Source organism: Sphaeramia orbicularis, chromosome 15 (assembly GCF_902148855.1).
Source record: "Sphaeramia orbicularis chromosome 15, fSphaOr1.1, whole genome shotgun sequence".
Lineage (NCBI taxonomy): Eukaryota > Metazoa > Chordata > Actinopteri > Kurtiformes > Apogonidae > Sphaeramia > Sphaeramia orbicularis.
Window position 1 is genome coordinate 29,003,527 of NC_043971.1, and position 23,959 is coordinate 29,027,485.

Below are 23,959 nucleotides of genomic sequence, written 5' to 3' on the forward strand. Positions count from 1 at the left end.
GACAGAAAGCAGCCACCAGAAAACCATCATTCCCAAGGGTTTTTAGTGTGGTTTGTGTTGTGATAGCTGTACTTACAATCCATTTGGAATGGTCTAAACTGGGTCTGTACATCTGAATTGCTTGCTACATAAAGTCGTCTTGGTCAAGCAGCTAACTGATCTAAATCTCACCAAAGTTTTACCTTAGCATAGATACAAATATTGACAGTAACATTTAAGTATTAGCTACTTATTTAGCAATCTAGAAAATATGTTGTGAGATCAACATTAAACTTCACTCCTCTCCTCAGAGGAGAGTTGTCTCCAGCTGTGTAAACCAATGCCAGTGCTTACTCTCGTCTGCTATTTCCTTTTTTTTTTTTTACTTTGCCACAGAATGTGTTTTTTTACCGAGAGCAGGTGGTGGTGCTGATAATGGTTGCTTAGCAAGAACTTCAGCCATCATATTTCCTGTTTACTACTTAATAATCCTCACAGAGACTTGCTGTCCCTCAAAATGACTGAAAAGACATTAGAATATACCCTTTAAAAATGACTGATAATGCCTTTCACAGTATAAAGTGGTATTAAAAACAGGCCAGTATAACTTAGTGGTATTCTCATTTCTACAGATGTCTACTGCTTGGTATACTTGACATGATGTCAAAACTGACAGTTCTTCATGTCAGTTAGATTATTCAAATTTTTTTGAAACCAAAAAAAATTTACAAACTGCCTCTCTAACAATTTATGTCATCATGTATTTCACAGCACAGCAGTAATGGCAGCCATCAATCTGACGGATGGTTTGATCTAAACTCCTTGTTTGCCTAGAATGCCTACTTCATTCGATCTTTGTAAAGGGGAAGGTCAAACATGTCCAGACACAACAGTGTGTGGAGGCTTTTCAGCATTTAAGTAGCTGACACTTGAGTAAAAGGAGTTATACATATGGTGCAGGAGGAGGAAAACAGATTAGGTAAACATCAGGGTTAACCAAAGGGCTAAGAAAGTCAGGGAGTAGAGGGGGTGAAGGTGCAGCAGTGGGGTTAAGAGAAGTGGGGAACTGTGCGATAAGATGCTTGGAGAGAAGACATCTGTCTAAGAGTCTGTCCACAAGCTCCGGATTAAAGCAAGGGCTCCTGTTTCAGAGGCAGAAATGTCACACAATCTCTTTTAATGGTTCATTCTACCTCTGTTGGGACAGAAATAGACTGTTTTAATTATCTCAACAGTTAATTTAATTCTGCATGTGTGTTTCTGAGTATACCAGTGTGTGTGTGACCCCAACCCCAGTAGTTCTAACTCCAGTCTGCTCAGACATCTTAAGGCGAATCTAGGCTCCTCAAAGCCAATCCACTTACAGTGCATTAGTCTCATTACCACACCACCGGAGTGGTGTTTATGTGTGCTGCTGTATTTGTGTCTGTTTATATTTGCGCCTGAATACTTTAAAGACGGCACTGACGACATAAAAATAGGGAAGCTAATGGTGAAACAGCAACGGCCAGTTTTTCCACTTTGGTCGTGATGAATGAGATGAATCAGATTGAGGAAGAAACTTTGATTAAAGGTTCTATGGTGGAACAGTTGCAAAAAAATGCCTGTGGCTCGGTCTGTGGAACCGAACCACACAGAGGAGTTTGAACTTGGACAAGAAGGAGGAAATCAGCCTTAATATGGAGAGGATCCAAGGGTGCAGGATTAAGGGGGAAATAATAGGGCTGGGAGAATGAGTGACAGAAAAGAAAGGATGGTGATAGTGAGAGAGCAAACACACAGTAAAGGATGGCAAAAGCTATGACAGTGACAGAGTGCTGGGACGGGTCAGGGCAGCCAGATTGAGTGGGGACCCATGGGAGTGGGGCCATCCCTTGGGGGACACTGGGAGATTTCACCCAGCCAGCTGCACACAGCCAGAGCCTCCTGGTACAGTGTGTTGAATGCACACACACAAACATAGACACAGGCTGCCCTGGTGCCTCTCTGCTCCCCCAGCTGGTATAGAAGGAGGCATATTCACAGAAACACAAGTGCACAGTCACACTGTCAACATGCACTGGGATACAAAGTGATAAAATGACATTGCAAATACCTGACACAAAAATTATAGACTCGAATCTGTTGTCGTACTTCATGGGTGAGCGACTATTTTCTTTTAGTTGTATTATTCCTCATACTTAAGTGCGCTTCTCCCCTCACTGCTTGCAGTACCACTGCAGACCAGTAGATGGCGGTGGCTCCCTGGAGCATGATGGCCACCACTGTGCTGCTGACATAGAGCTGGAGAGTGACTGACAGACACACCACAGCCAAGACGCCTCTCATCCTAATCCCCCTCACAGCACTGGTGTGGGTGTGTGTACACTGTATACATAAGGTGGGGGCCGTGTGTGCATGTGTCAGTTGGTGTAAGTGTGTGTATTTCTGATTGCGGCATGCAGGCCTTCAGTGAGCTTAAGTCTTTGAGTGTGTGTGTGTGTGTGTGTGTATTTGCACATAAATGTTTGTTCATGTGTGTTGGTGGGAGGCAGGGTCCGTTACTTCCTAAAGCACCCTCGGATTAGTGTGGCGTTAGCATATTAGCATCTTAGCTGGAGGGCTGCTGCTCAACACCACCTGTGCCAGACAGGAGGTTGTGGCCAGCCGCCCACCACCCACCACCCCTCCCAAATGAACAGGCACATATGAACTCACACAAACACACATAGACAGTGGGTCAGTGAAGGTCATTTAGCTGTGGTGACTCCACGCTTACTGCCTCACTGTCTTAATTCATTACGGTAACAACTTCATCTGCCCCTTTACAGGCTGTTTCTACTTACCACTACTTCTACCACAGTTACTTATCTTATCTTATATGGCTATTAACGTTTAAAATGTAAGTCCCATTCTAAGTTAAATTCTATGACATAAGATGTACAGTTTGGTGAAGAAGTTGTATTGCAATTATTGTGAATAATATTGTAATTTGCAATTCAATTCTATTTGCTCTGTTGTTTAATAAAATACACAGATTAAACTGTATAAAAATGCAAAACCTGAATGTAGGACATATATTTTTTAATTTTATGAATATTACCTTTCTATTCTTACTGTCACTAAATCCAAAACATCACCATACACACACTAGACCTTTAAACTGCAGCCTTTTGCAATTACCTAATTGTGAAAGGCTGACACTGTGACAGTGGTAGTGATTACAATTGCAACTTGATTAATTGTGCAGCTCCAGGTATAATCAAGAAAAAGAAGAGATAGAATAATAACGACATTGTGGTGGATTGAGAATGTCAGAAACTGCTTATGACAAAAACCTATGTATGAATCTGTTTTTAAGACAAAACCTACCAGACATGATGACATGTAGACTGGGTAAGCTAGAAGGTCACAACAGCCATTATGTCTGAGACAGTGCTGACCATTAAAATCATTTAATTAACACACTGAGAATGTAAAAATATGGCCTGTCAGATGGAGCCCTGAATGTATAGACCATGTACTAACAGTATTTGTGAAATCCTACTAGCATTCAACTACTTTAAATGGCATCACTTTGGTGACAACTGTGAGGTTACTTGGTTTATTTTTTAAGTCATGTAAACATCACAATACTGAACAATCTGATCACATCTTCCAGATTACCCTCATATTGTACAGGTCAAGTATGTGAGACAAAGTTCATCAGAGATTAAATGCTATTCTTCACAAACAGCTCATGACACCGACTAACAGAAAAAAGGATAAAGTTTCTCTTCAGAATTCACAAATTAAAAACAGTTTAAAGAGGTACTGTATTTGTTGGCTAGTGTTTAGTGTTAGTTTTTTTGTTATTTTTCTTTTATCTGACAGACAATATTAGACAATGTCTGCAGACATACTTTTCACAATTTTTAATTAACGATCCCACAAGCAGATTGTGACTATGAGTAAATCCAAATCTGGTGAGTTTTCTCTGCCATAGAAAAAAAGGGAAAGCATGTAACACTGGAGAATAAAAAGCCTACAGAGGTTGTTAAAGTTGGAAGTGTGGAAAAAAGACAGCTTTCTTACCAACAATATCATTCAAATGATCTAGTGAAAGCCCTTCTGCCTGTCTGCTGGTGTGCTGCTTTGTGTTCTGAATATTATTTCTTCTGAAGTTGAACTGCGCTTGTGGCAGCAGACACACCTGGGCCCAGTTTGACCTTCTGTACAATATATGACAATGTTTCAGCCTTCAGGAAGTTCAAAGAAAACATTCAAGAACTAAATCTTTACTTATTCACACCAGCGATTCTTCACACCGGTCTTATTCTCATTTATCCCAATCTATAAAACAGGGATTCAATAAGTCAAAATAAAACAAAACAGAACAGAAATGACAGCCTGTAACACCTAAAAGTACAGCAGTGATGATAATGGCTGACCCAATCCCTTACAAAAACACCTATGAACCAGCCCAGGAGGCTTGAATGGTGTTCAAATGGTGTCGGGTTCATGCGTAGAATACAGCAAAACCCTGTTAAGACAATGTAAAACTCTGTAAAGCTCTATAACTCTTTGTTATCATACATTCACATGCAACCACACACCACACACCACTATGCAGCCATGACCAGCCACTGCACTTATGGTAGCAGAAAGACTGATGTGTTTGGATGTCATATAGGCCTAGCACGTCATGAAGGTAAAAATACAATCAAAGCTAACCAGCACATAAAACCCCTCCATTGAAAAAAACAATAACATTAGGAATGCCATGGTGCTTGTGTTCAGAATGCAGTGGATCCAATGCGATTAGGAAAGCACACACAGCCAATGAGCAGGCTAATCAAATTGCCCTGATTGCTGTATATTGCCTCTTTCTGTTCTCTCCTTTGGATGGTGTTGTCTGTTGACATCACTGATTCCTCCATTTATCAACCATCTCTGACATCTATATTAAGAGTTCATTTTTCCAAAATACTGACAGACTTATAATTCATATCACTCTTAAAATTGTCTGGCCTGTATTTTTCAGTAAGACTGGCCAAAAATGTTATGATAAAAATGTTAAACACATTATTTCATTAACCCATAAAGACCCAGTGTGACTTTTGTGTAAATTCCAAAATGAATTTTTCTCTATTTAACCTTTCTTAGGTGATTCATCACCATTTATTCTAATATTATCCTCTGTATTTTGCTTTTTTTTTTTTTTTTTTTTTAGAGAAAATCATGTATTTTCCTATATTTATTTTACTGACCATGTAGATGTTAATAACAACTCAGATTAAAGTCTAGGGTTATTGTAACAAAAACTGAGAAAACTGAAGTAAAAATGACCTTTTCAGTAAAGATATCAATAACTGAATGTAAAACAAGTGTCTCCATTCACTGTCATTAATCCAGCCTCCATGGGTTTTACCAGTGAATCAATACTGTAGAAGATGACAGTGTTTCCATGTTCACTATGGAGCCACTGAACGTCCAAATGGGTCATATCTGATGACCATGAAAAGATGACACACTGCATTTTACAACAATTATTTCAAAGTAGCGGGCGACACGGTGGTGCAGTGGTTAGCACTCATGCCTCACAGCAAGAAGGTCCTGGGTTCAATTCCAACACCAGTCGACGGGGGGTGGGACCTTTCTGTGTGGAGTTTGCGTGGAGTTTCCCCGTGTCTGCGTGGGTTCTCTCCGGGTACTCCGGCTTCCTCCCACAATCCAAAAACATGCACTAATAGGTTAATTGGTTAATCTAAATTGCCCATAGGTGTGAATGTGAGAGTGATTGTTTGTCTCCATATGTTCAGCCCTGCGATGAACTGGCGACTTGTCCAGGGTGTACCCCGCCTTCGCCCCTATGTAGCTGGGATAGGCTCCAAGCGACCCCCGTGACCCTAGTGAGGATAAAGCGGGTTCAGAAAATGAATATTTCAAAGTATTAATAGATTTAGTGGATCGGAAGTAGGCCTAATTAAACATTTTAGACCAGTAGATGGTTTTAGTCGGTGGCTGTTTGGGTCTTTAGGGGTTAATGCATTTCTGAGTGTAAAGGCTGATTTTTGGTGTAACAGTGCAGAATGAGAGTTGGAGAATTTGTGGTTTTAAACGTTTTTATGGCAGCACATTTAAGAAATCTAGAAGTAGAACTGATTATAATGAATATAATAAAATTATTATTCAACATCAAGCTATGTAAATTTAGTAAATCACCATTGAAACATTTTTGTAAGTGTTTTAGCTGACAATGTAAACCCAAAATGCTAAAGAAAAATGTATATCACAATTTAAGGAGTCATTATTATATTTTTTCATCAGTCAATTTTAGTATTCATATTGTGTGTGCATATTCACAAAGACAGAGTGGTCTACTCTAAGGTTTCTATTGAAATCTGACATTCATATTCAAATTCCAGTTCCATTTATTTTCACACATAGGATGTAAAAAAATATCCAATCCCCAACTAGGAGTAAAGCCCTTGAACCAATCAGTCACTGAGAGTACCTGTCAATCAGAATAAGGAGGGGAGGGTCAGGAGACAGACACAGCTGTCCAACTGTTGCCTACAACAGGCAGTGTGTATGTGTGTGTACATGAGTCTTTAAAACAGGCTGGGTGGGACCTTATCCTGTCTAGCTGAGCAGTGGTGAACAGGTGCAAAGCTTTGTGTATGTAAGTGTGTGTGTGTTGTGTGCATATAAGTCGCTATTATTCCAGAGTGGTTGGGTGTGTATTATTAATTCAGAAATGCTGGGCTGGGGCTGTGAGCGGCAGCTGGTGTTACGCGTGCATGCTTGTGTGTGTACAACTTAAGTCCACCCCCACCCCACCCTAACCCCCACCACCCTGGACTTTTGTGAAGCCCCCTCCACCACCCTCTTTCCTTGAGCAGGAGTGAAGCATTGTGCTGTATAGCTACCTCTCTGCCTGTAAACTTATACTCACACACACACACACACACACTCACACAATATACTTCCCACACACTGATAAACACTCACATACACACCAGCACAATAGCTGAGCGCAGCAGGCAAAAGTAAACAATCAAGCACTATACTCCAAGTACTGTCAAGTGCAACCCCTGTCCCCAACACCCCTACACACATACATACACACACACACACACACACACACACACATACACACACATACAGGCAGGCAGGCAATAGGACCTGCCCAGCCGTGCCCCGTTCTAAAGGCTCCATTCATGTGTTGTACAGAGGGGCCGACACTAAGTGCTCTCAACCTCACTAACTGCTGCTCTCCTTCCCCCTCTGTCCTGCTTGTCTACCTGTCTGTCTCTCTCCACCTGCACAAGTGCTGCACATGCCCATTTGTCCATCATGCTGCATTCAAGCTGCTTATGTCTGCAGCAGTGTATTGTACTCCGATTTGCTCAGGAGGAATCGGGGGTGTTAAAATGATGTCTGTATCTTGGTTTATAAAACAGGTACTCACAATGTCAAGGCACTGAAATAGAGGCATCGCATGTGAATGTGTGAGTGGCCATTTTTATTTTTGACCCACGTCAAGGTGACAGACAGTTATATCCATTAGTCACCTTACATTTTTTTTTAGATGCTCTCTCTATAAAGTTTGCCCATCTATCTATCTATCTATCTATCTATCTATCTATCTATCTATCTATCTATCTATCTATCTATCTACCTACCTACCTACCTACCTACCTACCTACCTACCTACCTACCTACCTACCTACCTACCTACCTACCTACCTACCTATCTATCTATCTATCTATCTATCTATCTATCTATCTATCTATCTATCTATCTATCTATCTATCTATCTATCTATCTATCCATCCATCCATCCATCCATCCATCCATCCATCCATCCATCCATCCATCCATCCATCCATCCATCCATCCATCCATCCATCCATCTATCTATCTATCTATCTATCTATCTATCTATCTATCTATCTATCTATCTGTCTATCTATCTATCTATCTATCTATCTATCTAACGATCGATCGATCGATCTGTCTATCTGTCTGTCTGTCTGTCTGTCTGTCTGTCCATCAGTCTTGATCATGTTTAAAATAATTTTTATCAACTACACTGTTGGGCATAAAGTTGAAATAACATATTTTTACCTCTTCTCGTAAAATAATTGTGACAATGTGATTTATTCTTAATAGATAAAGTGTAACTGGGACTGAGTATGTAATCATTGCACCAGTCAAAGGTGATTACTGATGTGTATAAATAGGAATAAAAACAGGAATGTGTCAGACTGACTTTAAACTTGTTAGGTAGGTTGTTATACTTTTATTTGTGGTGCTGATGTATGAACTTAAGGTTGTTTTTTTACTCTCACCATCTGAACCAAATCATCTTCTTCCCTACTTTAGAGCTGCTGCTCTTTGGATCAGTATAGAATGTGTTGCTCTAAATGACATGCAGCCAAAAACATTAACTGAGAATCAGAACGCCATCTAAGAACTGAGTCAAGTAGTGTGCAGAAAAACATCAACACAGTCAACAACATTTTCTTCCAAATAAATACTTCCTGGTGAAAGTCAATAATGAATGAATTTAAAATTATGGGGCAATATTTTTTGCATGGTCAATTTTGATTTTTTTTTTTCTCTCTAAGCTTGAAACCAGAAGCAGCACTGAAACACCCCTCAGTGGCAAAGTTCAGATCCAGTTTAGGTTTAGCAGTAGCCGGGTAGGTTTAATTCCTATTGCTACTGTTAATTCATAATGGGCATCAAACACGTTACCTTTTAAGAGCAAAATAAATCCCTGTCTTTGTTTGCAATATACTGAGGACTATATGGCCCTATAATACTGGTCCTCTGAATGTGCCTGCTGAGCACTGCAAGATACTTAATGAGCAGTCCATCTCCCAGATCTATTCAAACTCAAGATATTGTGCAGGAACACTCAAACCACGGAGCAATATCTGAAAATGGCAGATGTTCGTCTTCTTTTCTTCTCTGTTCTCCCCCTCCACCTCCTCTCATACAGCAGTCTGCCGTTGAACCTCATGTTCCAGCCGCTTTACTATGAGACATCTGCACCTCACTCACTGTTTCTTCCTTTCTTTTCTGTCTCATCTTTCCTCTGTATACACATGCATGCACAGAGATAGAACTCCTTTCTTCATGACAGATGGCAAGTCAACAATTGTACAGCATCAGACCCCCAAAACACAAACACACACACTCAGAAAAAAAACACCACCTCCTTCTCTTCCTGTCCCTTTGCGCCCAATCCCCTGTAAGATGTTTTGATTTGTTTCTTACAGCTGAGTGTATGCATTAGTGTGTGTGTGTGTGTATCCCACTTTACCTTGGTATATTTAGCACTAGTTTAATGAGTGCTTGGTGAGGAGTGGGCCCCAGCCAGTGGACCATATGGGGGACATTTAGCCCCCTCAGAACACTGAGCCAAGCCTCGCTGACATGATTACCACTGCCGTCCACTGCACTACACTAGTGTCAGATTGGGAATGGGGAATTTTATCATGGGCAGCTAATTAATGACTGGAGATTGGCAACCAGAGATGGAGGAGGCTGAGGGAAGATGAAAAATCCTGCCACTGTTTGGTCTCTTTTTCCTTTCTGTTTTTATCATGCTAAATAACTGAGATCCTGTGAGACAAACTCATGCACACAAACACATATTCTTGTACAAAAATATGAAAAAAAAAAAAAAAAAAACCAACCAAAAAACCGCATATACTATATGCTAAATGGCACCACATTCACTGGCATAAACATTTGTCCTCTCTTTCCGAGAACATCCTAACGTTGGTCACATTTTGTACGCTCTTGTGCCTTGCATACTTTGCATACACTATATTCATTGTACATTTTTATGAATGCATGTTTTTATTCAGGGCTAACATTTTCTGTGTAACTGTGTGGCACGGCAGGCGAAAAGCTAGTAGCTGAGTTAATCCTGTCAAAGACAGATTACAGGTGGGAAGATATAAATAGACTGACTGTCCCTTTAACCTGACCACTATGACATCAGCATGCAGCTCAACTATTAAGTCAGGCATAACAGCCAAGTGTACCAAGATGACATACCTGTGTTCACTAGTGTTAGATGCTGCTTTAAAGTAATCATTAAATAACATAGTTACCTACACAAGGTTTCCACTGCGAATATTTTAATTGAAGTATACTTAAGAAATGAGAAAACAATACAACACTATTCGTTCATGTTTTGACACTCGACAACTTGGTCCAACTTGGAAAATGCCCAATATGCCTGCATCTTTTCACACAAGACCAGAGAGTCTGTCTCTGCAGAGCCTGTGTAACTGCTTGTGGTCCCTTCTCATGAGAGTCAAACAAACAGTGAAGTAAGTGAAAAGTGAGGGGAGAATGTCCTGAATAACCCCGGTAAAAGAGAAAACCCTCATATACAGGTCTGTGAAAACGTTACTGGGTTGAAGATACTGAGCACCACAAAGTTGTTTACCAAAGGAGTAGAGTGAAAAGAAATGCATCAAGGATAACACTTTGATGCAGCACAGTAATGGTTTCTCAGTTTCTCGTGGCAACAACATGTAAACCACTGTGTACCATTATGTGTGGTATGGTTGTCTCTGGTCATCAGAACATTTCACATGCAAACATGCAAGACACCGCATCCCTTACAGTTACTCCCCAGCAAGATTAATGTTAAGCATATAAATTAATCATAACTGATGAAGAAAAAGATGAAAAATAATGATCAATAATCCGCTGACAAATCCACAAAACCTGAAAAAGCTAGAAAAAGAAATAACTCATCAACTATTTCTCCTACTTTCAACTTTTTTTAGCCTGACAATTCACTATAAAACATATTTTGAGACCATGCTGTACCATAAGGAGAATATATTTTATTATCTAGAGCCAGACAATAGTTGATGTCAGTGAGAAACAGCAGTTTAGAGTTTTCTCATTATAAAGAGGTCTTCACAGATAAACACAGTATTATTTCACAGTTTATAAAAAAATTCCTGTGGGAGAAAATATGATCAGTGTTTCATAGCCTTAAAGAGCTTGACTGTCCAAAGAAAAGAGAAGTGGCAATAGATGGCCAAATGGTCACTCTCTGGAGCCCTCCTCCTGCCAGCCAACACTTACACTAGCTGTTAGCCACTAGGCACTAATCTGTTGGCTTAAAACAGCCAAAGCAACCCCCACTCTAACCTGCCTCCTCTAATCAGCCCAGAGCCTACTCAAAGCAACCTAAGAACACCTCAAGATGTCAGACTAATCACGACCCCTGTAGTCTCCTCGGTGACAGCCTTTATACGTAGCTTTTGTCACCAGTATGATCATTTTAAACAGTCGCAGTAAGTACATGTGACAATAAATGTAATTACTCAATTAACAGTCTAATGTAAAGTTGTGTCTGTCTAAATGCACACACATGCAGACAGACTGTAATAAAATGTTTGAGGTCAGCATTTTGATGACTCCGAGCTACAAACTAATCCCATTACTCAACCTCACCTTCCTTCACCCCTTCTCTCTTCATCTATACACATTTTTCCTCTGCAGTGATCAGCACTCCATTCATTGATCCATTCATTCATTAATCCATGACTTCCTCTATCTACATCAGTTCATTCACTCACCCATCCATTAATCCATCCCTCTGTTTGCGTGGCCTTTACAAGGATTCTTTCCACCGCTTACACTGATCTTATTGACTGACCTGAGTTTGCTGAGTTACACAGCTTCAGGCCATTTAGTTCAGCAGTCTAAGGAAAGCTTCAAGCTGTGAAACACAACATAATGTTAAGTTGCGTAAGTGGGTGATGCTGCCTATCTTACATAGAGTTTGTATTTTTTGCTATATCTGGTATAATTTATAGTTTTAGTGACTCTAATAGCCAAGCAAATGTTACAATAAAAAATAGAAAGTAAACATAATGAAGGTATAATTCAATGTCAAGGCAGAAATGTAAAAACTATCTCTTCATTTGCCTTTACTCACTGTCTAACGGCCAACATAAAGTAAGGATAGTCAGCAATGTGAAGCAACATTGTTCAATATTGAAATGATGATATGACAAACTAAAATACAAAGCTCAGATTTGCCATCAAATTCACATCACTTAATGTGAGAAAAGCCAACAGCTAGCTGAAGATTTATCTGATAGGACTACAAATGTGCACTTACTGAATGTACATGTAAATAATGTAATATTTCTTATTCACTACATTTGGGTCTTTAGTGATGTTCATAGAATTTATGTGCCTATTGCTATTATAATGAAAATAAGGTCTATGAGTCAGCAATCCTCTCGACATTTTCTAGTATTAAATAACAGGAAATGAAATAGGAAGACACTGAAGCAACTATTTTTGGGGGATTTGTGCTTTATTTTGCACAGTCACAGTGTAAAGACAGAAGGGGGGGGGGCATACGTGGCCCAAGCTGGAACTGACCCTGGACTGCTGCTGTAAGGTCTGATATGGAACACACTTTACCTGGTAACCCAAGGGGCAACCCCAAAAGAGCTACTGAACCTACCTGTTGAGTAACAGAGTATAAGAGTACGGACATTTTTATTTTTTATATGGCGAGTTAAGCTTTCTCTGAATCTGTTTAGATTTTGAAGTCTTTTCTCCACAGAGTAAAGAAATTCTCCAAGTAGTAACATTTACATTTCTTATGGGAAAATACCAGTTTTAATTTGTGACTACACTAGATGAGTCAGCTTTTATTTCCTAAATTACTTGACAGGTGCTTCTTTAATTGTCAGCTTATTTTCTATTTCGTTTTTTACTTTATAACTTCATGAAACAAAAACTTTGCATTTTGAGTAAAAACATAGGTGACACTCTCTCTGCTTCCTGTCTTTATTTGGTACCCATCTGTATCTGATCGGCTGTCTGTACCTGCTAGTTACAAGTCTCCTCTGTACTGGGAGGTTTTCTGCCTCTGTTGTATGCTGCCTGTATCTGTCACATACTATCTGTCTTTCTGCCTGTCTTTCCTGTGCTGTTTGTCTGTAGGCTCTGCAGACCAGTCTGTCTGTTTGCGCTGTGCTATCGGTCTGTCTGACTGTCTGGCTGACTGCCATTCTCTGCAGTGTAGAGTGAGTCATTCTTAGGACAATGGAGACAGTTTGTAAAGCCACATTGGAGCGTACACTTCCTCCGGATGTGCAAGAGGATGCCATTCATAACAAAGCCTGTATTGTCTGCCTGTCTGCTGCTGCCCTGTATATACATGGGAGTTAGGGAGAAGGGGATAGAAAAAGGAGTACAGCAAGATGGAAAGGGATATAGGGACAGTACAAGTGTGTGAATTATAAAAAGGGGTGAGTTGTGGTGACAGGTTCTAAGGCACAGCACAGACAGGAAGGAGGAGGAGTGGAGGAGAGCAGAGGAGAGAAGAAGGGCGACACAGCAGACAGTGGCGGCGGCGGCAGCGGCAGCAGCAGCGGCTGGTGATTGATATCAGAGATCTGGCACTGCCACCTGATCCAGCCAGCCAGCCTCCAGCAACACTGAACTCACTGAACTCACTGATCCAAGATGGCCGCCTCACTGCACTGCACCTAATGAACCCCACAGAAGTCTGTTGTACAATATAGCACACACACGATTGGATAACGTTGTGGGGATGCATACAATGGAGAGTAGCAGGAAATCTAAAAAAAGGACAGTTCCATAGAGGTTGTGCCGATTTGCATTTCAGACTGACATCTATCATCAGATTGACAGATCAGATCAGATCAGATCAGACACATTGGTTGATTTTTAAAAGGAAGACACTTAAAAACTGTAATGAAGCCTCCAATGAATCTGAAACTTGAATGAAGATCAGCCTTCAGACCCAAATTGGGGTGTGGATGCTACATGGTCTAAATGTAGGATCTAAACAAGTTTAACGGTTCAATATGTAAGATAGGTACATGCTCTAGTGTTTATGTAAAATTTGCTGGAGTCTGTTTTGTGCTGTGACCAGGCTGTTCATTGCACTTAGCTGACTAAATTTCAAAGCTAACAACCATCTCAGTTCCTTACATCCATGGTAACAGCCTGTATACTGTGGACTAAAGTGTTTTTCATGTGTTCTTTATGCTTGCTCCTAAGTTATTCATTGCTTCTCTTCTGCCCCACTATAGTGACAACATTGTCCAACTTGATAAAAATCAACAAATGACTGGTTACCAGCACAAGATGGGAAACACAAACTTCATGTAAATGTACATACATGTGCAGAAATTGCATATTGGACTTTTAAACAGAAGTGGAACATAATGTACCATGCCACTGAAAAATATAATCTAGAAAATCAATGTAATCTAATAGTGTATCATGGCCAATAAATAATCATATCTAGGCCTAGACAACCTCTTAAAAGCTAAAGGAGGAGGAAACCGGGGGAAATCAGGTTTGACAATACACAGCTTCCTTTGGCAGCTATCTCTTCTCTGTCCAAATCAAAACACTCAACGTAATGACACTTCATGCCATTGAAAGTGAACCCAAAATATCGTGGTTAAGGGAGCTGTCATGTTGTGTCTATATTAAACCACAGAGTAGCGTGTAGAGTCACCTCTGACAGAACCGTAAAAGTGTTTGGTAATTAAAGCTGTCGAAAACACCTGGGATTAGCCACAGTCTTCCATCAAGGAGTAGAGTTCTCTACAGCCTGTAAACAGAGCCAAGTCAGGGTGCACAATCTTCCTGTCAGACCACCTGAATTATAATATGTTGAAAGGTAAAGGAGGAATTTTTGGCCCAATGATGCCAAGAAAACTACTGCACACCAGACCTTTAGTTGTCATCTGCAATTCTTCCTCTGAGAATTTCAGAAAAAGTCTAAACTAATTGCATTTCACAGAAAAAAAAAGTAGAAGTCCATTTTCCAAACAATTTTTATCCAATAAATGTTAATATCTATGTCTTACTTGCTTATCATTTTAACTGAACTAAACCTGTAATTATTATTTTATGAACTCCCCTGCACACAATTTGAAACACAACAGTGTACAGACGAGTCCGTCCTCTTTGACGTAACCACAGTATATGTCATCTCATTAGTCGCTTTGAAGAGTATCACCCTGGGTCTAGGACATGTCAGAAAAGATGATGGTGCTCTCCCTGTCTCACTCTGTGTCCCTCTCCTCCTCTCCTCCCTCCTGGCCATCTGTTGTGCTGACTGCTGTGTGGGCTGATGCTGGTGGAGGTAACAATATCTTTGACTACAGCAGCTGACTGTGACCTCTGTGGCCTCACATGGGCTGACAGAAGGTAAACTCCTGGTCTGAGTGCAAAATGAACTCAAATTCACTTTAGATTCTGGCTTTACAGTGCAAATTCACCATACTGGTGAAATGAAAATTAGTTTCATCAAACCATCAAATTCTTGCTTAGGCAGTAGAAACACATGAGCTGTGACCTGATTAATAACTAATTCAGGGATGGTGATATACATCCACTGTTCGTTATTTGTTCAGATTCATAAATACAACCAGTGGGTGGATTTTGCTCTCAGCTTTAATAAGTGAAGGAAAGAGGGAATGACTTTATGACCATGCTACAGTAGAAAGCACTGAAAGGCTCGGTCATCTGAGGACATGGTGTACTTTAAAGAGGTGCTGTTCTCGAGTTATGCCCTTCTGTTCCAAGATGATGATATGATGTGATGATAAGGAAATTGACCTCATACGCAGCAGACAGAGATGATTTTTCACGCTACATTAGGAAGGGAAATGGGGAATATGAAAAAAAGAAGGAAAGAAGAAATACAAGAGACACGAAAAGCAATTATTCAACTCAATTCATTTCAGTTCAACTAAATTCAAATCAATTCAATTCAGAATGGTTTTTACTGGCTTAAACATTCCAAGAAAACACTGTTGTAAAAGCATCATAAAACTATCTATTATTATTAGGGCTGTCAAAATTAATGCATTAACGCGGATTAATCCATCATCATGATTAATCTGATTAAAAGTTTTAACGCAATTAACCCATCTGCAGCACAGAATTATTCTGAACGTCTCTGCCAATGCATTTAGGGCAGTTTGTCTGAGTAGAGTTAGAGTCGCGCATGAACAAATGGGCAGTTGATCTGGTAGTGACAGGCAGCAGAACCAACCATAAAGATGGAAGATGCTGAACAGCACATTGGCCCTCTGGATGGAAATATGAATACAAAAAAACCCCAAGATGGAACAGTTGTGAAAAAAATACTGATATTTAATCATGATTAATCAAAGTTAATCCACAGCAACCCTGTAATTAATCTGATTAAAAATTTTAATCATTTGACAGCACTGATTATTATATTTTTCCTTTCTCATTTCTTCAATTTCTATGTTGGTTCTGTAAAAACTCTTTTAAAACTAGCTGCAAGAGCTGATGCTGTCAAACATTCTTCCAAAGGACCAAAAACTACATGACCATTGATCAGCATCCACTGACACGTGTAAGCTGATCATCAAGTCTACCGGGTGTAAATATGTGTGTGTGTGTGTTTTGTATTGTCACATGTGTCATGTTTGACCAATTATTCTAATGGTTATTGACTTGTCAAACAACAGTCACACACACAAACTCAAACACACATACCCCTGATTCAGAAAATGTGCAAAGAGCAGTGAACATAGTCAAGGACTCCTTAACAAAAAGACATCCCTACACATCCTTATAACAGTATAATGTGTATAAGAGTATTCAGTAGGCCCTGAGATGGTCACACCAGAATGTGTGTGTATGAGTATAGAATTTACAATACCGTTGATATTTATCTTCTATTACAACATCCATAAAGGAAAACCATAGTATTTGACATGATAACGTACATTTAAAGATTTTCTTTGTACAAGGTTGGAAACTGTTCCTTTTCTAGTCTCCTTATATCCAACTACAATTACTGTTTGGCATTGAATCAGCTATCAAAGTAAAGACCATATAGAAGGGATTGAATTAACTGAAAACGAAAAAAAAAAAAAGATTACCGCACAAACCCTGTGTCACAGCAAAATACTTTATCTGCATGTAAGAATTAAACAAGAGTAAAGACACTACTTTCATACAATTTTCATTAATGACATAAAAGAGCATCAGATGCTGCACGTCATCAACTCATCTTATGTTCATAAACAATCCACAAGAACTCTGAGCAGATATTTAGCTACACCCCAAACATCTGTGTGTCTGCGTGTTTGAAATAATTTGTTATGATTAACTTCACCTTACATGAACTGCTCTCTTTCAATCACAAATATGCTACACTGCTTTCTTTCACCCTCATTTTTGTTCTCTATTTTTGCAGTCTCTAACCTTCTGGTTTTTCTTTATTTCCTCTTTCTCCATTTCTGCCTTCATGTTGTTCTATTCAAAGCTTGACAGTGCCATACCTAGTATAAAAATTAGAAAGTACAAGGCTTTCAGCACTATAAAAACACAACCAAACATAATCCAATTAGTACAAAAGGGTGCGCGTGTGTGTGTGTGTGTGTGTACACATGTTGATGTAGAGGTTACACTACCTCTTTTTCTCTGTCTCTCTTGTTCACTTTTTTGTTTGTGTAGAAGCTGTTTAATGACTAAGACTGCAGTCTTTGCTGTATCACGACCTGGACAGTGAGTCAGCACCCCGACCTTGCTCTTCTCCACACACACATACACACACATGCAAATACAAACTTAGATTTAGCATATGATGCAGACAAACATTCACATTCATGACACAAACAACCTCCCCACCCCTACCTTTATCTCTATCTCCCTCACACACAAACTGGTAGAGCTGCGTCGTGACTGGGGGCGATGTGTTCCTCTTTATATGCACAGACGACTGTCTGAGAATCACACTGGCATGCTGGCATTCACAGACACACACACAGACCTTCCCCTCTACTTCAGCAGTATGAAGTGTGTATGTGTGTGACTGTATCAAACAGACCTTCCACTTGTTTAAGTAAAGTATGGAGGAGCATTCTGTTGTCCAACCTGTTACCCTCATGTACCAGAGGGCTAGCCTACATTACCCAGAAGTCTGTTGTCTGTTATGTAACCATGTCACTTCCTGTTCAGTTTGTTTTACACATTCCTAGACACCATCACAGAGTCAAGAAGATGATGCTTATTGGCCTAAAAGTCTGGAAATCCCCCTTGTTCCTCCTATGAGACTTCCTAAAACACATGCATGCACATTAGTGGAATCAGTACACACATTACCCCAAGAAGTTTTAGTGTCAATCTCCATTATGTTAGAGGCAAACTTGTGTTCCAAGGTGTCCAGGCAGCCATTACTACTTTATTAATTATTTTTTGGTTAATTAGTCACTGTTGCATACACTTAACCTGTTGCGACAACAATGGCTAAACAAAATAAAAGAATTTCTGAGAAAAGGGAAGTAACAGCTTTGCAACATCCTCTTCTACTCCCTCTTTCTTCTTTTTCTCATTCAGTGAGGTTGTAAACAGGATGTATTATCACTACACCCCTCGACTCCACCCCAACCAACCCCTCAACCTCATGTCATATGACTTGCCTTGGTGACACCATTCAAGATGTTAGGACACTACAGCTTTTAATAATAGCTCAAAGACAGGCAGAATTAACTTGATTTCACAGAGTAGTAGGCATGCTGGCCTGACAGTGGATTATGCACCAGCAGTGTTACTATGGACCTGGATGTTATTAACTGCATACACATACACACTTGTGCATACAAATTTGTGCACACACTCTTCTCTGTCACTACCTGACTAAGGCAGATAGAGGCTTAGCAAACAAATAGCCAGCCAAGCTTATAATAAAAAGACACATCCCTGTGGGGTAAAGACACACATGTGTTGCTGAACACTCGCACACCAAGTAATCAGACATCCATGTGATCACACACATACACACACACTTAATCGCAAACACATCCTCCCACCAGCACATGTGGACAGGCACGGCCAGGCCCTCAGTCTAGACAAGAGACAGAAGAAGAAGAAAAAGAAAAAAAGGGGAGAACAGAGAGTAGGAGAGTAGAAGAAGAGAGGTACTGGATGTACTTACCCCGTTTCTGGAGCCATCCCTCTCTAACGATGGTGACATCGCTCATGGTTCCTTCACGCCGAGTCTGATGCCGCTACACGCCTGCTCCACAGAGAGAGAGAGGGAGGAGGGGAGGAGAGGAGAGGAGGAGAGGAGAGAAAGAGAGGGAGAGGAGGAGAGGGGGGGCCGGCTCTCCCAGCCTCCGCGTCACTCTCCCTCCCTTCCTTTCCCGTTCACCCTCTCGTTCGCTCGCTCACTCGCGCAGTCTCTCTCTCAGACACACACACAAACACGCAGTGTGTGTGTGTTTTGCGTGTCGTTTTGCTTCCTGTTGTGGCTTATCTCCCTGCCTCCTTCCCTTCTTCTTCTCCCCCTCCTCCTCCACCTCCTCCTCCTCCTCACTCGTTCCCTCTCCAGACCTTCCTCTTCACCAGCAGTGACTCAGCCTAGAAAGAAGGGAAAGGAGAAAGACAAAAATGTTTTAAAAAGAGAACTTTTCTCCTCCTCTGCTGCTCCCCCTCTCCACTGTTTCCCTCCAAAGCCCTTTATACAATCTAGAAGGTAAACAACTAGTTATTGTGAGGACAACCCCTCCTCACTTCCTCTTTTCATCCCTTTCATTCTCTGTGCTAAACAGGAAGAATTATTGCAAGCTCTTGATGATGCAAAAACTGACCTTGATTGCAGAAGAAATGTATATCTCTCTCAGGTCTACATCCCATTCATTTTTTTTGTTCGGGTGGGCAGCTTGTGCTGTGTGCTAAAGTCGGTCTACCTTTCTTAGCTTGCTATATTCCTCCATGTCAAATTATTTTGTCAATGTGTATGTGTGTAGGCTGATTTGTCTGTCGGTATGTGGGAGGTGGGAGAGCATCTCAGGACTGTGGAGTAGGGCTTGGCTATAAATAGAAACGATGGCAGTTAGGGATGCTCTCACACTCTTTCTCCACCTCTCTTTCTCCCAGCCCAAATCTCTGCACCTCTCTGTTGTCTCACTCCCGCTCTCCCTCCTCCCTCCTCTCTCTCTGCATAGCTGCTGCGTTCACCTCAAATGCACTCTACTACAAGCATTGTTACACAACGCGCAACAACACTACGCTGCTTAGCCTGAATGGAGACTAGCACTACAGCAGCAAAGCTAGCAGTTCTAGCAATCAGTATTCAGATCAGCTACTGTCTGCACTACTGCCGACATTTGGAGGGACTGCAGCGTCATAACGAGGGTTGGAACAGACCCACAAACTCACACACACATCCTTGCAGGTGACACAAGCATTTTTTCACTGGCTTATAAATGGTAGAATTTGGTAACGCACACAAATACATGTTTTATTTCCAGTTTACAAGAAATGCGCTAGATTTCCCTTTTTTTTTAAATCTATATTTTCACTTCCTACAACATCATGAATTTATGTTATGCTAGTTATGATGGTGTACGTGGTTTCGTAATACGTAGTCTATTAGGCTAAAACTGCCTTCAAATCAGTCAAAAGTGATGATAACTGAAGTGAGTAATGGATGAGTTAATCAAGATAAAAATTAATATGCAGCTATTTTCACAACCAAATAAACATTTTAATCATTTACAGTCTTTTCTCTTTAATTATATATTTTAGATCTCTGGGCTTTCAATTGAAATTGAACCTACTATTATGAAAATTAAAACATTAACACACCAAAACTAATCAAGAAGTTAATGTCAAATGAATCAGTACTAAAAATAAAGGCTGTTGTGTCTTTTGATTAAAGTGAAATAAAGGCTACTTCTGGTGCACAGTGGACTTTTACCTTATTTCTCGATATCCTTCTCTAAATAGCTGAACTTAGTGTTATATCCAACTGAATTGTTGTAAATACAGTTTAAGTGTCATTTAAACAAGGGTTAAAACTTTTATAGACACTGCAAAATTCTGGATTATGATTTAATGCTTCAGTGTATGTGACTACAGCTGCATTTAGCTTCATCCTTAATCAGGGCTAATGTGTCCCTGATCACAGTGTTAGTGATAGGGTCCCGAATGTTGTTAACATCTACTGGCTGAAGCAGAGAAGAAGAGGAGCAGAGTGTCCTGACAGTGGCAACCTCTCATCACCAGGGCAGCTGTTGCTATGGAGATGTCCACTACCAGTGAGCCAACCATGCTAGGGGAAGCACCGGCCAGACAGCATTTATTTAATTCAGAGAGGAGGCAAAGACAAAATAATAAAGAAAGAGAGATACAGAGCATCGAAACATAGAAACACAGAGATAGACCATACAGATCAGGTATTCCCCTGCAATTCTTGAATTAGTATCTCTGTAACTCATACCAACTGTAGTCAATGCATTTACAGAGTGTGCCAAAATTAATCCATGTTCTAATTTTACACCATACTTTTCACAAAACTGTAAACTCAATTCACTGTGTTACACCGGGTGTCATCACATATAATGTTTCTTGATGATTTCAAGAATAGTTTGCTCTTGCAAGGATTGTATGATGTTTTGCTGATTTATTAAGATCAACATATAAACATCACCAACTGCCATCAGTTAAACGCCGTTTAACTGGACAGTGATGATACTCATCAGGATTTCTAAAAATATAACACCATACCTACATTAAAAGACACTGTGGAAATACAATTTTAACAGGTTGCAGCTAACTTTGTTTCACTGTCCTTACATATTTTGTGAGTGTCATTTTTCATAAAACTTGCCAAAGAGTCCTTTTAGTGGTAAAGTATCAACATTCATTCATTAATTTCCCAAAACGCTTATCCTAATCCTTGAGAGGTTCAGGGGGTGCCACCTATGGACAAAATTGGAGGACCAACCATCGCACTATCACGTATCCTAAAGTCTCACTATTTTATCTAAAATCACCCTTACAAAAAAGAAAAAAGGGCACTGTTTGGACTCGAGCTAGCACATCTCACCTTGTTTCACCTTTCCACATCCCAATTTGTGTGGAAAACAAACCCAAGGAGTACTTAGTCTACAATCCTCTATCTTACTACAAGCCAGCTATTGGCAGAACCTCAAGTCCAAGAGAAACCTTACTGTGATCATTAGTCTGAACAAATGAAAACAAAAATAGATAAACAACTAGTGTACCTAAACATATATTCACTTACTTACTAATTTAACTAACAGAAAGTTAACTTTTCTGAAAAAAAAAAAAAAAAAAAAAATCATTAAACATTTTAAACACTCTGGTTTGGGAATCAAATAAAAGATAACATGGTTGATCAAGCTAATAACATGCACATCATCCAGGATCGACCTGTATTGTTCATATCACTAAAGTGCAAACTACTCTACAGACAACAAGTAATGGTAAATGTAACTACAAAACAGGAATCACATTGTTTTTTAAAGAGCCAGTGGCAGCTGGTATAAAAGGGTTTTTAATTCTGCTAATCCTATTGTACATATTGATAAACTGAATCAGCATCCAGGCAGAAACAACTTGAATTCTGTGGGTGGTGGGCACTGGGAGGAGCCTCATTATCCTCAGTCACATACCTCATTTCGAACCCTGACACAGCAGTGTACTTACAAGTTACTGTTTACATGGAAATATACAATACTTTGATATCAGGGTTTTATCTAGTGGAACTGCTGGATAGAGCTGCACAATATATTGTTTGAGCATCGTCACCGCGATGTACATGTGCACAATACTCACATTGCAGGTCCTGCAATGTAAGAGGCAAATGAACTCAATGTGTTCTCATCTAATTTCAACCTGGGTACCTGACACACACTGTGCACAGCGATCCACCAATCACAATCGTTCTTAATGAGTTTGCCAAAGCAGACAACACACCTGCACATGGAGTGAGTCGTTGGTAACAACATTGAAAAATGAGCAATGAACAAGAGAAAATCACCAAAAATGAAGACTTGGTGCCAAAAAGAAAAGCAACGTCAGTTATCTGGAATTATTTTGCTACAAGATGGATGATACTGAAACAGGGGTTCTTTGTCGATAGTACCTTGCACCTGTTGCCACAATGAGAGGTAACATAACTAATTTGTTTGACCATTTACCACACAACTGTTATATCCTCCTGAGTATTTTTTCATATTGCAATATATATCACAGGGTTAAAAAAAAAAATCACAATGTCAGTTTTTTTTCCAATATCGTGCAGCCCTAGTACTGGGTGTTATGATGTCTTGTTTTGTTGTTCAAAGCTGATTTACAATGGACTGAGACAGAGTGGGAAACTGTTCTGTGATCAGATTAATCAAAATGTAACATTCCTTTTGAAAACCATGAACGCCGTGTCCTGCAGACTTAAGAGGAGAGGGTCCATCCAGCCTGCTATCAGCATTCAGCTCAAAAGCCTGCATCTGTGATGGTATGGGGGTGCATTAGTGGCTAGGCAATAGGTACCTCACACATCTGGAAAGGCACCATCAATGCTGAAAGGTTTATACAGGTTTTAGAGCAACATATGATCCCATCTAGGTGTCTTTTTCAGGGAAGGCCTAGCAAGTTTCACCAAGACAATCTTAAACTGCATACTACCTAATGAAACTGCATGGCTTTGTAATAGGATAGCCCTGGTGCTGAAATGGCCTGCCTGCTGTAGAAGCCTCAAGAAGACTCAAGACTGTTGAGCAGCTAGAATCCAATATCAGACAAGAATGGAACAACATTTGCTTCACAAAACTTCAGCAACTGGTTTCCTCAGTTCCTAAATGTTTATGGGTGGTTATGAAAGGAAGATGGGGTGCTACACAGTGTTAAAGAATTGCCCTGCCCTAACTTTTTAGAGACATGTGTTGCTGCCATCAAATTCAAAAATAACATTTCTTTTTCTTAAAAACCAGCATTTTCTCAATTTAAACATTTGATATGTTTTTATGGTCTTCTGTCAAAAATAATGGCTTATGGGATCTCCACCATATTGTGTTATTACTTACATCTTAATGTTCAAACTTTTTTGGAATTTGAGTTGTATATTATTCACGTATTTAGAAAACAGAGCAACTAAAGCTTAAACAAATCTGGTCA

At 40.0% G+C, this 23,959-nt stretch overlaps 1 protein-coding gene across 3 annotated transcripts in view; it reads right to left on the minus strand.

Annotated features, from left to right (window-relative positions):
* Positions 1–23,959, minus strand: part of akt3a (v-akt murine thymoma viral oncogene homolog 3a) — a 65,693-nt gene that overhangs the window by 39,673 nt on the left and 2,061 nt on the right. For all 3 annotated transcript variants that reach the window (XM_030156330.1, XM_030156329.1, XM_030156331.1), the window contains exon 2: positions 18,972–19,396. In XM_030156330.1, the coding sequence (XP_030012190.1) occupies positions 18,972–19,017 (46 nt within the window). In that variant the 5' untranslated portion in view covers positions 19,018–19,396. The remainder of the gene's footprint in view (positions 1–18,971; positions 19,397–23,959) is intronic.